The 14,443-nt window shown below is 46.5% G+C and overlaps 1 protein-coding gene across 1 annotated transcript in view; it reads right to left on the bottom strand.

Annotated features, from left to right (window-relative positions):
• Positions 1 to 582: 582 nt before the first annotated feature.
• The window catches only part of Der-1 (derlin 1), a 31,697-nt gene continuing 17,836 nt past the window's right edge, over positions 583 to 14,443 (bottom strand). Inside the window, exons 7-8 of the mRNA XM_065429975.2 lie at positions 10,313 to 10,423; positions 583 to 1,706 (exon numbers count right to left, since the gene is read on the bottom strand). Coding sequence (XP_065286047.1) covers positions 1,559 to 1,706; positions 10,313 to 10,423 — 259 coding nt within the window. The 3' untranslated portion in view covers positions 583 to 1,558. The remainder of the gene's footprint in view (positions 1,707 to 10,312; positions 10,424 to 14,443) is intronic.

The following is a 14,443-nucleotide window of genomic DNA, read 5'->3' on the forward strand; positions in this document are numbered from 1 at the left end:
AGCATCATTTGTTGGTTAGAGCAAAAACTGAGGACTAAGAAGTAGCAGTTTGCGGACTACTTGCTCTGGCCAACCAACTTTTGAAAGCAAAGGTCAAGGGACAAGGAGTGAAAGTAATCCGGTTGCAGTGGTATCACACAGGTAATGTAGAGCGAATGCAATGCACACCTTTGTTTCAGATCAGACGATAACTTACTGGATAAGTTCCATACAAAACCATAGGCGTGCTTCACCCCATATACGAGGCTTGGGGTGAAGCTCACTTCCAGTGTATCAAGTGGTGCTAGCCATCTGTTGCACATTCTGATGTAAAAAAACATCATACAGTATTTCTACATCTTGTTCTGCATGGGGCGAACCACTCTGGTTAAACAATAACATTCAAGGTGCGTCCAGAGTAGGTGCTGTCTCTACTTGGTACGATGATGCTTCTCGCACTGTCGATGTGCTGGCAGGGTGCTATGAGGCTAGATTAGACATACCAACCACAAAAACTAGGCAAAGCAACGGTATTGCTTTAATAAAATATGGCTGCACTTGACTACGTCATTTCGCACATACACACAAACACACACACTCCTCTGCCATGAAATAAAAAACTGCTTTATTTCAATACAAATCCCAACAAAGATCTGCTCACATTCTCAGATCAATCGAGGCAAGTAAAGCTGAGCTGCGAAGCAAAGAAACCTAATGCAGCTGTTGTAATCTGCAGAAATGGGCGTCCGTGACAGAAAGAAAATGGAGTGACTGCAAGCTCAACCACAACACATTTTATCAACCTAGCATGTGTGATTCAGTCCGTGCTCAACAAACAAAAACTCGGCAAGCTTTCAGCAATTCTCCAAGCGCTCTAATATCAGCAGCTGCCAAGGTTAGAAAGCACAATTATAGGTGCTCACTACAGTTGCTTTGCAGCAACACCTACACATGCATCAACCAACGGGCTTCGCTTAAAGAAAAAGAAAGGTGCAAATTTTATTTTAAATTTTCTGGCCTGAGAGCATGATCGGAACAGCTGATCCAAAGCATCCAGAAACTGTTACGTCAATCGACGTTGCTCCGGAGAATTGTTAAGCATGGCACTCATTTGAAAGACAGGAAAATCGAGCAACACACTTGAAAAATAATAATTTATATCTAAGGCTTGGCTCTGATTATGACAATCCCTTGTGCGGCACACGTTTCGAACAATACTGGCCCAACTCGTCGCAAGAACGCTTGTGCTACTTTTCTGTTTTTGAACATCTTGCCTCTTCCCCTAGCATTATGTGGTTAAAGCTGAAGTTTATCACCAACTCGTGCCCAGCACGAAAAAGGAAATGAAGGAAGAGACTGGGGTCACATAAGTCAGGAAAGAGGGGGGGGGGGGAGGGGTTACACCACGACAAGGAAGGAATGGTGTTCAGCGCCATGCACTTGGCTTTTCACGTGACTGCCACCACACTCGCGTGGCGAACTCAAGGTTCTTGCCCGTGCTCCCCTCCTCAGGAAAGTGGGTTGTGCCCCACTGCGGGTAGCTCCAGAAGGGTGCGTCCGGAGCGTTGCCGTCTGGACCCTAGTTCCCGAGTACTTGGCCCCTTCCCCAGTTGTGCCAGCCGCCTCCTGCATTGGGGTCATTGTTGCCACCATCTGCCGGTCTCCTTGGCGCCGGAGCCTGGCCAAAGCCGCTCACACCACCAACGCGGTCTGGGAAGTAGCGATACCTGCACAACAAGGGGAAAGCAATGGGTCCGCTGCCAAGAGAACGGTCTCAGCGTAATTCTCACTATGCCAACACCACCAGTTCAGTTGAACAAACGCTTTTACTACGAAATTACTTGCATAGCAAAGGGAACAATATTGCCTAGCCAGCTTCCTATCCTGTGCATGTACTGTGAGCGCGATTATAATGAAGAATATGACAACAAATTTTCATCTTAAACAAAACTCTATAGGTCCCTCATCACATTTTTGTTGTTAAGAATGAGGTTCTGCCAAGGTACACAGCCAGACCAATATCTTGCACTGGCAAACTGAAATTTATGGCACTGAAGTGCAAACAGAGACACACACAGAAAATTGAGACATGTGGCTACATGCAAGTACAGTCAGTGCTGAAATACCAGGCTAGCAAATTCTCTGCAGTTTTACTTTGAAGTGCAAAGCTGTGAAATTCTGTGAGTGTAAACCGTAAGACAGGTACTAGCTTCTGCTGGTGGCATCTGTCGCGATTTTTTGAAGGTCAACCTCTCAGCCCAATCAGAATAAACTGATTTGTTTCATCCTGCCTTATTTAAAACTCTAAATGAAAAAAACCTTATAACGAAGTGACCTGTATAACCAGGTGCCGCTCAATCCATAATGAAAGCATTTGACGTCTGCAGGCTCATGTTTGCCAGTGTTCAGTTTATCTGAATGACAATACAATGTCATACTGTTCTCACACTACATGCAGCTTTCTCATGCTAGTCGCTGGATTTATCCACATACAGTATTCACAAAGTTTCAAAGCAAGACAAGGGTTCTGTAATATTTTGTAATGTGAATCTTAGAAACAATTTTGACTATCCAGGGCTCATTAGGATGCACCCAAAGTAAACAAGCGTTCTTGCAGTACACCTCTATCAAAATAGGGGGGGGGGGGGGGTGTCACTAAGGGCCTAGCCCCGAAAGCGCGGTGCTGGTGCATCATGAGAGCACAAGTGAACATTCGGAAAGTGAGATACTTGTGTGATTTTATCCCCAATGTGTCAATTCTAAGCGAAGTATGGAACCTGAGCTGCAGCTTCTGTGATGCCCACGGCAAGATAGCACTTGCAGTGTCACTTTTTCTGGGATGTCACCTCCACTTGGTATGCATACCGTATATACAGTAAAACCTCGTTAATTAGAACTCGGTTAATTCAAAATGCCGGATAATTTGAACCAGCGGCCTAGGCCAACCCGGTTAATTCGAAGATTTCGGGTGCTATGCCGCTATTCCCGACCTCCATTTCACTGCAAACCCAACGAAATGACGGCCATTCGAAGACGCGAGGCGACACCACATAGCAATTGTGATTATTTATAGACGAAGCGCCTGACCCGTAGTGCTGCTAGCACAAAAATCAGTCCATGGTATGCCCTGCGCACCGCCGAAACGCGCGCTTGCAGAGAAGACATGCTTCACTGCAAGTAGCGGGCATACTGGTTTTTGTCATGTGCTCTTGTCTCCCAGTTCGCATGCTCCTCGTGGTCGCAGCATCAGCGCGTGTTCCGTGCCACTGCCACTGGTTGCCATTCGCCCATTCTCTCTCCGCCTGCGGCAACGTGTGTATGCGCAACGTCGGCCTGCGCCATTTCTTTGTGTGCCGTGGTTAGGGGTGTTGCAGCTAGTGTTTCATTTTTTTTTTCTGAACTGTGCAGAGGTGCCAGCCAGTGAGTGAAGATGCCAAAGTATAAGACTTTAACGCTGCAGCAGAAGTTCTGCTTGATCCAAGAAGCGGATAAGAACACATGTTCCAAGCTGAGCTGGCTGAAAGGCACAGCGTGCGCCTCTCTACGTTGTCCACAATATTGAAGAACAAGCCGAAGGTACTGGAGGAACACAGTAAGACATATTCTTCGAAGCGGTTGCGAGCTCCCACGTATCAAGATGCAGAATCAGCTTTACATCGCTGGCTGCAGAAAGCAAATGCAGCCCACCTTCTCATCAATGAAACGATACTGTGGGAGAAGGCCAACAACTTGGCTCTACAACTTGGGCAAAAAGAGTTGAAGTGTAGCAATGGACGGTTCAGACGTTTTAAAGAGCGCAATAATTTGACCTTCGTAGCCGTCTGTGGTGAGAGCGGCAGCACAAATGAGAGCGTCGTCGACGACTGGAAGAAACACGTTGGCTCTGTTGCTTAGCGAGTACGGTGCAGACGATGTGAACAACCTTGACGAGGCAGCTTTTTTTACAAGATGCTGCCCACAAAAACGTCCACAGCAAAGGACACTGCGTTCAAGGGTCGAAAGTAGGGCAAGGAAAGAATTAACTTCGGCACGAACATGTGCAGTAAACACAAGCTGCCACTGTTTGTAGTTGAAAAGAATGGGAAGCCTCGCTGCTTTAAATATGCACAGCTGCCACCAAGGGATGAGCTTATCTACCGGCACAACAAGAAAGCCTGGGTCACAGGCGCAATATTTGAAGATTATGTTCGGCAGCTTGATCGCAAGTTCGCGGCCACAAGCAGCAATGTACTCTACGTTGTTGATAATTGCCCGGCGCATGGTGACATCCCACACATGAAAGCTATCAGGATGGTATTTCTTCTTCCGGACACCACGCCGATCTCACAGCCAATGAACCAAGGCGTCATTCACCACACGAGGAAGATTTACCGCCACCACCTGCTCAAGCGCATGCTCCTTTGCTACGACAATGGCAAGGAGTACTCTTATTGACCTCCTCGGGGCCATATGTCTTATTGTGTCTGCATGGAAGGAAGTGGAATCCACTTTGATCATGCAGTGTTTTGGACACGCTGGCTTCTCGAAGGAAAGCACCGTCGATGCTGATGCTTATTATTCATGTGCACTTGATGAAGAAGGAGCCGAGTATTGCGACTGCATCAATGCACTCTGTGCAGAGGATAGCGAATTTGGTGCAGTCGGCTTCGCTGAGTACCTTAACTTTGAAAATGACCACCAAATGTGCTACTCAGACTTGGAGAGTGAAGCTACCACTGATGCGACCATGTGTGATGACAGTGACGACGACGACGACGACGCTAACGAGCCCTCCCAAGCACCTGCTCTCGGGGAAGTTATCGGATCGCTGAACGTTACCCGTAGTTTTGCTGAGTGCCATGGTGGAAATTCTCAAATTCTCAAAAATTCTCAAACATTTTAATGAATCGCTTCAGTGAAACAGAATAGACTTAAGCTGGAGGAGTGTCTCACAGGATTCACCAGAGCAACAGCTGCCCACTGACATCTGCAGGTTTACCTTATTTCTGACTGTAACCCGCACCATATTCACAGTATTCACAGTAAAGCCAGGGTGCAGGTTGTACACAAATTTTGCCTTGAGGCATGGCTTCACGGCAGTGTGGTACTCTGCTGCTGCAAAGTCGCACTTCAAGAGAAGGTTCTCCACCATTTGAAGTTTCATTATCTTCTAGGCAGTCATCTCGCCATCCCTGAGTGTCGAAGCTCCCTTCTCCCATCCCTCATGGTCGCCTCCTTTTCGCCGATGGCCACATTGCATTCAGTAGTTAGGAAATAGTGCTGGAAAACGAGAACTCGGATCATGATGAGCTGTGCTCAACGGCCGTACTTCGCAGCAGAAGCTGAAGATAAAGCTGTATTCACATGGCGGAGCAAATCACGACTTGGAACTTGCGGACTGCATATCACGTGATCATATGTCCCCCATTTCCACTATGGACCCTTGGTTCACATGAGGTGCTTCACGATACGGCTGAGAGCCAAATAACTACTGGGACTTTTCAGCTCTGTCCCAATTGCCCATGCGAGGGCTGCTCCGCCTGCACCGTCATCCACTGTCATGCGAATGCTAGCTGCTGAGTGGCCCGGTTCATGTCACATGATACGTGACTGATTCGTCCACGATAATGTCTGTCACGTGAATCCAGTCATACAGTAAAACCTCATTAATTCGACCCTTGATAATTCAGAAAATTGGATAATTTGAACTCGTCCTTCGGTTTTGGTAGGTGTACGCATTATTAGAGCGCAGCTCTTGGATGCCTGTTCCTGCGGCGAGCATTGGCGTAACTGAGTGAATGAGGACAACAGTGAAGGATGAAAGAGCGAACACGGAGCGGGAGATGAAAGACGCGAGCCGCAGACGGCGGAGACCAATGAGAGTGGCCCCTCCGGTGACGCGTGTGCGGGAAACTGGTGTCATGCGGACCTGCCTGACCACTCCATGCGTACTCGTATCTGGTCTCAGCTGAACCGCTCATTTCGTACTATCATTTGCTCTTGTCAGCTCTTGCTTGTTTGGTTTGCTTGGTATGGTCTAGCTCGCACTTGTTTCAATTGTTACTGTTTGAGATTGTTTTTTACAATGATGAGTCTAAACAGAGATATGCTGATGGAAAAGCTTTAGGAGACGGTGCACCATATCACATTCTGTACAAAACAGACCCTGAACAAGTACGCGGAGGCGAAACCCAGTACCTCCTCTTCCTTGACTTTGGAACGTGGAGACGCCGCAACAGAAGAGAGCACACCAACATAATTATGATCAGTGGCAACAATGCCATCTTCGCAAGACATGACTCACGCTAAGAACAAAGGATGAAGAATGTAAACACAGCACCGAACAGTCAGCAGACGAAAGAAAAAGCATGTGACATCTCGGACCTACAGAAGGGAGGCGAGATTTTCAAGTTGTCACGCGACTGCCACAACCGTGCTTTTACGCCGGTGGCGCGTTATGCACATTTTGCCGCTTGTGTGCACAGGGCTTTCTGCATCGACAATAGCTCCGCGATGATGCCATGAATAAGACATGTGGTGAGTGTGTCAAAGCAACGCGTTGCATGAGTGGAGGCCTGTCTGTGGTGGCTACTTTGAGTTGTGCCCACGTGTCGCTGGCACGTTGCCTCTCGCATTTTCTCGATTAGCAAGGCAGCCATGCCACACTTCCCTCGTTTGCCATGTGCCGCATGAGATAAGACTGTTCGTGCCTGCCAATATATCGCGAAATGAAAACTCGTATAGAGCTCCATTCAAATTTCATATTAGGGAGTATCGCAATCCTCGGTGAATTTTGTAACGCAATCAAACTCGCATTATTTCGGGCATATTTGGTTCGTACATCGCTTCATTCAGATTGTGCGGAGCGCTGCAAATGGTGCGACGCAGAAGAGCAAACAACGGTGTTAGCATCCAACTAAAACGGTGGAGTCCAGATCGCCATAGCCGTCAGCGGTAATTGTACACCAATGACAGCAACGCCAGGACGTTTCGTGCCTACCTATGCCTTTAAAGCCTTTATTCATGTGTTTACCACTGTGCATAAGACCGTGGCGGCCATGTGCCTTCATAACTGTGTAGTCACCACCCACGATCGCATCAATGGCGATCGCGGTTTCTTCCACAGCGGTGGCGGTAAACAGTACTTTCGTAGGACTCTGTCCAAAGCTCTGGAGGATGAAGAGCACCAGCTACATCGTGATGGACCAACAATCTGTTAGCATCCAGCTTTAATAATGAAAAAATAATTGAAATAATAATAAGAAATAATGGTGAAAAAATAATTGGGATGTGCGCACAGTAGTGAAAACTGTGTCTCGGATGTGTGCTGCGGCTGGCACTGCGAAGGAAGTCGTGAGGCATTCAGTGCTGCGAGCGCTAATCAGTCTCTAGATGATGAGAATTGCTGCTTCTGCACTGATCTTGCGCAAAATAGAAACAGGATTTGCTGATACATTTAGTAAATAAAAGCATGTTGATGCAGTAAGCACATGTTTATTGCTTTGTTGACACTCTCGGTAATTCGACATTCTGTTAATTCAGACATTTTATTTGGTTGCAGGAAATCCAAATTAACAAGGTTTTACTGTATCAGCAGCGCTGAAAAGAGGGGGGAACAAAGCTGCTGCCCGAAGCTATGATGTGGACGAGCCGTGCATGCTCGAATGGAGATGTTCCAAGGTGAAAGCCTTATGTGCCTCATGGGTCGAAAAATCCGTTGTCCGGCATTACAGAAAAGTTTACCATCTGGTGTTATGGCACGAAAATTCAATGGCACCAAAATTGATGGTGAAACCCACAACCTGTGGTGGGAGTCGAGCCTACGACCACAGGTTGTAGCTGAACCCATGACTCTTGGTGGGACCAAAGTTCAATGGCACCAAAAATGATGATGCCACCACTGACGGTCAAACCCACGAATATTGGTGGGACTTGTCCCCACAACCTTTGGTGGGAGAAAATAAGTAATAGGTAGTCGCAACACATTCGAACCAGAATGTCAAGTAAATTAATGACTCATTAGCATGCAGGCTCTCTCTCATCCTCTTTAGTCTATGCTAAAGTGACTGTCAACTCTTTGTAAAGATTGTGAGTGTTGTTATGTGCAGTAACCTCCACTTTGCTGAGGCATTACTACCACGTTTGACAGGATGTTTGGCATGCTGCATATCGCCATCAATCATAAATGAATAACTTCTCCTTTCTTGTATTGCTTGCAGGCAATAATTAACTAGTGCATGAACTTCGAGCCACTGACTGAATTGTTGCATGAAAGAAAAGGTAACATGTTTGATAAATCAATATTTCATTAGTCTGTAATTACAAGGACACAATGAATACATACAAACAAAGCATCAGCCTACCACCTTGACTTTCTTTTCAATGAAGTCTGTGGCACTTAAGAATAAAATTATGTAACTTTGCCACATTTATAAACAGTAAATAATTCGTGACTGAAGAGGATATCACGAAACCAAAAGACGGACAAACTGGTTCTGTGATCTTGGAATTCAGCACCAATACAGACGAGGTCAGCAGTGAACAAAATGATAGGAGGAGCGCTGACGGCATGATGCTGATGCTCGTGTTAGCTCCTTTGCCCACCCTTCACCTTCCTTGGTGCCGCGTTTCACAATATTAATTTACTCTTAAAGTGCCACTAAAGAGGAACACTACATCAGTTCCGACTAATGAAGTTTCTTTCACTGTGCTTCTTTTATCTCAAGGAAAACAATTAATTACCGGAGGAGAACATGAAGGCCAAAGTTATAGTTATTGAATTTCATGCTGGAACACCATCTCAGGTACTACAGGCGCTGACCGATTTTCCAGACTCATAAAATTCGGACACGCCCAATTATTCGGTCAGCTTCGCGGCACCGCCATTCTCCCCATAGACCACAATGTATAACAACTGCCGAAAGTTCGGACACCTTGCAACCTCTCGCCTGATTTTTCGGACACTCCTTGAGCCAACTCAATCGAGGGCATCATGCATTGACTCTGACCGGCGCATAGTTCGACTTGCTGAATGCCATTTTTGTTTTAAACGGAGCCTCCTTGCTGCCCCACGAAGTGGCGCTACTGGAAATCCCCGCTCATCATTGTTTCTGCCTGGTTTGATAGAGTGGCCGTACAGCAGTTCCAGTTTCAGCTTAGCAAGCCATGTCAAGACAATCCAGCAGCTGATTTGTTTCTTTCATGCATGACGCTGCGAGCAGGCCACGTTTTTCGTTTGTGCGATTGGTGTCGGCATGGTGGTGTTTGCTTTGTGTGCTGTGTCGAGGTTGCGGTGATCCAACGCGGCGTACGAAAACATCGCGTCAAGTGTCTAATGGCGCCGACAGTGCCCGCGCTGACTTCGCTGGGGAATGCCGACAAGCGGGTGCCGGAAGGCCTAAGATTTGTCGCCTTCCGATGTGCTCCCTACTGACGCGGAAAATGTTCTGCCGAGACCTGCGCAGTGGTTGCATTGCGATTCCGGACACCGTCTCATTTGACAGTTTCACAGGTGCTGACACTGCTGTACTGACATGAGCAGAACTCGACGACGGCGAGATCATTCGTCAGGTTTCTGCTGCACTGCCGGACGACGACTCCGAGACGGAAGATGATGCACCATGTGCTACGCTGCCGTCGCATGCGGAGCGTGCGCAAGCGGTGACTGTGCTTTCAGCCGCCTATAGTGACCGTAAGACCCTCTCCGAGATTCAGGCTTATCTGATTGCGCATAAACAAAACAGCGTGCAACGGTGCACTCACGATTTCAAGCCTACTGCCGAGCCCGAATAAGCGTGTGGAAATAAAGGATTTCATTTTCTTTTTCTTAATCTGACTTTTCCGACACCTGTTTATTCGGACATTTCTGCAGTCCCCGTGAGGTCCGAATAAACGGTCGGTGACTGTATATCAGCCTGACATCACGGATTTCAAAGTAATCTTTAGTATTAGGGCTCTAGTGGCTCAATAAAGGTTCTTGAAACTTGCTAGGTTACCTCTTCTGAAATATTACACAGCCCATCTTCACTAACACAGAATTGTCTAGGCATGAGCAGATGGTGCCCAGATACACAATGTCACGGCAAACTGGTATGGGAACACCAAGGTGGCGCTCATCTTCGATTTTTGTGCCTTTCCAACCTTGCGAAGTCTCCATCATGGTAAGAGCAGATATTGCAAATATCATAGATGGGTAATTTACTAGTGCCGTTCAATATCTTTTATCTTTAGTATGCCTTGAAGGATATTTTACCGGCCTATCTTTCGCAAGACGACTCCTATGTGAGTCGGTAATGGCAACCTGCCCCAATGGGCTCTAACGTGAGCCCGCGCTGGCACCGGCGTTCCCACTCACAAGATGGAGGGCACTTGGAGAAGGTTGCGGCCACCAAACTCCTGTGGATACTTGAACATGAGGAAGAAGTAGAGGTGTCCCACCAGGATGCCGATAAGCTCATACAGGCCCCTGAAAAAGATGAAAATAAAGGGACAGGAGGAGGGCAGACAATACATGAACAATTTTAGGAAAAGCTGTGGTACTTTGTTAACATTCAACACATACTGACAAGGACATAAGTCATGGGAGCTAAATTTCCTTACTTCAGCCATTTCAGTTACTACTCGTGTATCATGTTCAGGTGGAGCTATTTCATTTGCTACCTATACGTCACTGTTCTTCAAGTAGAAAACTGCAGTCAAAGGATTCCAAAGGCAGCATTCATGGATTGTGTGAGCGCCACTCTTGAGTGCTGTTTATTGAGGATGACCATGGCTACAGTGGCTTGTGATGTGAAGCATGCAATGGCAAATGAGCGTTTTCTGCCTGGTGATTGGAAACTGGCCCGCATATACGAGTGCATAAAAGTGGGCAGAGAAACAGAGATGAGAAGAACAGACTTGTGTCCTTAACCAGCATTACGTGTAAGGTTACAGAACACGTGATTTATTGTAGCATCATGTCTCATCTCGGACACAATAACCTTCTTCATTTTAGTCAGCATCGATTTAGGATGGGGCTTTCTTGTACAACGCAATTAGTTGAATTTACGCATGACCTGGCCTTAGCAATCAATAGGAACAAAATTACTATCTACATATTTAAGACTTTAGGAGAGTGCTCAATGTTGCTCATAATCTCTTGATCTAGACAAATGTCTGTGTTTCTCAATGGCTGTTCCTCTGCTTACTGTATTTACTCAATTCTAATGCGCCCTTGATTGTAATGCGCATCCGTTTTCCGTGAAAAAAAAAAAGTCCTTTACAATACCGCGCACCTCATTCTTTCATACTGAAATACAATTTTTGCTTGTTTGGAAAAACACAATAGATTTATTCCGAATGCACAAAAGTTGCAATAAATAAAAAAAGCTGCAGTTTCACCCAAAAGGCAAAGCATAGATTACGATAGCACTAATCGAGCATTAATCCATCCCTTTAGCTTGACATAGTATTTGCCTTTAGTGTCCCTTTAACAAGCATGGTGTCATGCGCACGCAAGCAAACATGAACACGTCTCACTCAACGACCGCGGAAACTCTTTAAATGCTGGAGTGAGGAAGCGCGGTGGCAGGAGCGAAGGAATTGACCTTTGTGTAGCCTCTTGCTTCCAAGCCTTTGTGTGGCCTCTTGCTTCGATGCAACCTAAGCTATGAGAACACAGGGTGGTGCGCCTAGATGCGCAGACTCTTGCCACCGTCACAGATCGCTTTCAAGTTAGGAACCGTGCTGCTGCGTTGTATGTAGCAGCTGCCGGTGTAAAACGCCTCTCCTGTTTGCGCCAGTCCCGCTTCGGGAACTCTGAGCACCCGTGCTGCGGCCCGATTTCCTTCCATTTGCAAACACGTGATCGCCTTCCTGTTAATGGCAGCATCGTGATGAACTCGACATGTCTTTACAGTCGGTACTTCACGGAAGACAGACTGGAAGACAGATGGTGCATTAACCTAAGCCAAAGGAAGCATTGCCTAAGCACACATACTATAACACATGGAGAAAGCTAGGGCAGCTAGGCTCGAAGCGCGTATGAGGCGGCCATTTTGATGCAATGGCAGTGCTGCAGCATCTTTTGTTGTTGTTGCTTGCTTGCTTATATTACAGAGAACACACTTTCGGGCTATTTGATTTGATGTGGGTATCGCAGCGCTTAAAGGTATTGACAACCCGCAGATCAAGTTGGTGGAAATGAAATGAGCATGCTTTGTATCAGTAGAATCGAACAGGTTATGAACGATTTACTATATTTACTAGCATAATGATCACACTCGCGTAATGAGCGAGTGCGTCAATGAACGTCACAGGCGGGTCACCAAGATCATCCTTACATTGATTTTAAAGATTATAGAACAGCAGATGATCTCAGCATCATAGATTATTTAGAAACTGTGTATGAGGATTTCACAACACTGCCTTTATATGATGTTAATAGATTGTGGGCGAAATTGAAGGGTGCCATAAAACATAGTGAAGAAAATTGTATCCCCACAATACGTAAACGAACAAATAGAAAAACACCCTGGATTACCCGCAGTATCATCCACTTGAAAAGAAAATTGTGAAGGATGCGCAGGAAAAAACAAAACCCACTGGAAATTGCGCATCTTTCGGCTGCATTGATGTTTGAATTAAAAAACGCGAGGGATAACTTTTTCTCGAATACTCTGATGAACTTCACGCACAGACAGCCGCACAAATTCTGTCACTATCTGTCAAAACCTGAAAACCCAATAGTGCAAATTGAAATCGAAGGATCTCTTACCCATGATGCACACACTATTGCTAATGCTTTTAATGCTCATTTCCGATCTGTGTTCACACGCTCTCCCCGCACAAGTGATGCTTCGTTTGCATCTGATTCATCGATGCCTGACATAGTTATAACTGAGCCAGGCATACTGAACCTGCACTTGAACATTGACAAAAAAAGACGCTTGGCCCCGATAATATTTCCACTACATTTCTAAAATGATTTGCTGCCCAACTAGCTCCGTTCTTACACAGGATTTTTACGGCGTCACTTCAAGCAGCTGCATTATCTTCAGACTGGCTCGTCGCAAAAGTAATCTCGATTCCCAAAGGTGGCAATAGGTTGCACAGAGACACATACAGACCGATTTCTTTAACAAGCTGCTGTTGCAAATTACAGTCGCCGACTGATTTTTCAGACTCCAAAAATTCGGACATGCTCGATTATTCGGTCTGCTTCACGGCACCGCCATTCTTGATATATACCATAATGTACACGTTGCAACCTCTTGTCTGATTTTGCGGACACTCCTTGAGCCAACTCGATCGAGAGCACCATGCACCCGACTCTGACTGGTGCATGGTTAAACTTGCTGAACACCATTCTTGTTTTGAACGAAGCCTCCTTTCTGCACCATGAAGTGTCACTACTGCAAATCGCCGCTCATCATCGTTGTTTCTGCCTGGTTCATGGCCACTGCAGTTCCGGTCTCAGCTTAGTAAGCCATGTCAAGACAATCCAGCAGCTGATTTGTTTCTTCGTGCACGACGCTGTGAGTAGGCCACGTTTTTCGTTTGTGCGACTGGTGTTGGCATGACGGCGTGGTGAAGTTTGCATTGTGTGCTGTGTCGAGGTTGTGGCGATTTAACACGGCATACAGAAACATCGCGTCGAGTGTCTAATGGCACTGACAGTACCCGTGCAGACTGCGCTGGGGAATGCCGGCAAGCGGGTGCCGGCAGGCCTAGGATTTGTTGCCTTCCAATGTGCTCCCTACTGACGCCGAAAATGTTCTGCCGAGACCTGCGCAGTGGTTGCATTGCGATTCCGGACACCGTCTCATTTGACAGTTTCACAGGTGCTGACACTACTGTACTGACATGCACAGAACTCGACGACGGCGAGATTATTCGTCAGGTTTCTGCTGCACCGCTGGACGATGACTCCAATTAGGAATATGATGCACCATGTGCTATGCTGCCGTCGCATGTGGAATGTGTACAAGCAGTGACTGCGTTTTCAGCCGCCTATAGTGACTGTACGACCCTCTCCGAGATTCAGGCTTATCTCATTGCGCGTAAACGGAACATCATGCAACGGCGCATTCACGATTTCTTCAAGCCTACTGCCGAGCTCGAATAAGTGCATGGAAATAAAGGATTTCTTTTTTTTTTCCTAATCTGCTTTTTCGGACACCTGTTTAATATTCGGAGATTTCCGCAGTCCCCATGAGGTCCGAATAAACGGTCGGCGACTGTATCGGTTATAACAATGCAAAGCTGCTGCACCGTCAACTTTAGTATGTCTTCCATGGTGAAATAACCCACTTACTACAATGCCCAAATGCCGCATATCGGTTATAACGATGAAGTTTAGCTGCTGGGTGTCCAAGTCGAATGGTAGTGAAACGCGAAATCCTTGAAAATAAAGAAAACGATAAATTCGAGCCACTGCACGATGGGCTGCTACTACAACAGCCACCGCATGCTCATTTTCTAGCCATCTCCGCGCGCCTCTTTCCCG

The sequence above is a fragment of the Dermacentor albipictus genome, chromosome 5 (assembly GCF_038994185.2).
Source record: "Dermacentor albipictus isolate Rhodes 1998 colony chromosome 5, USDA_Dalb.pri_finalv2, whole genome shotgun sequence".
Classification (NCBI taxonomy): domain Eukaryota; kingdom Metazoa; phylum Arthropoda; class Arachnida; order Ixodida; family Ixodidae; genus Dermacentor; species Dermacentor albipictus.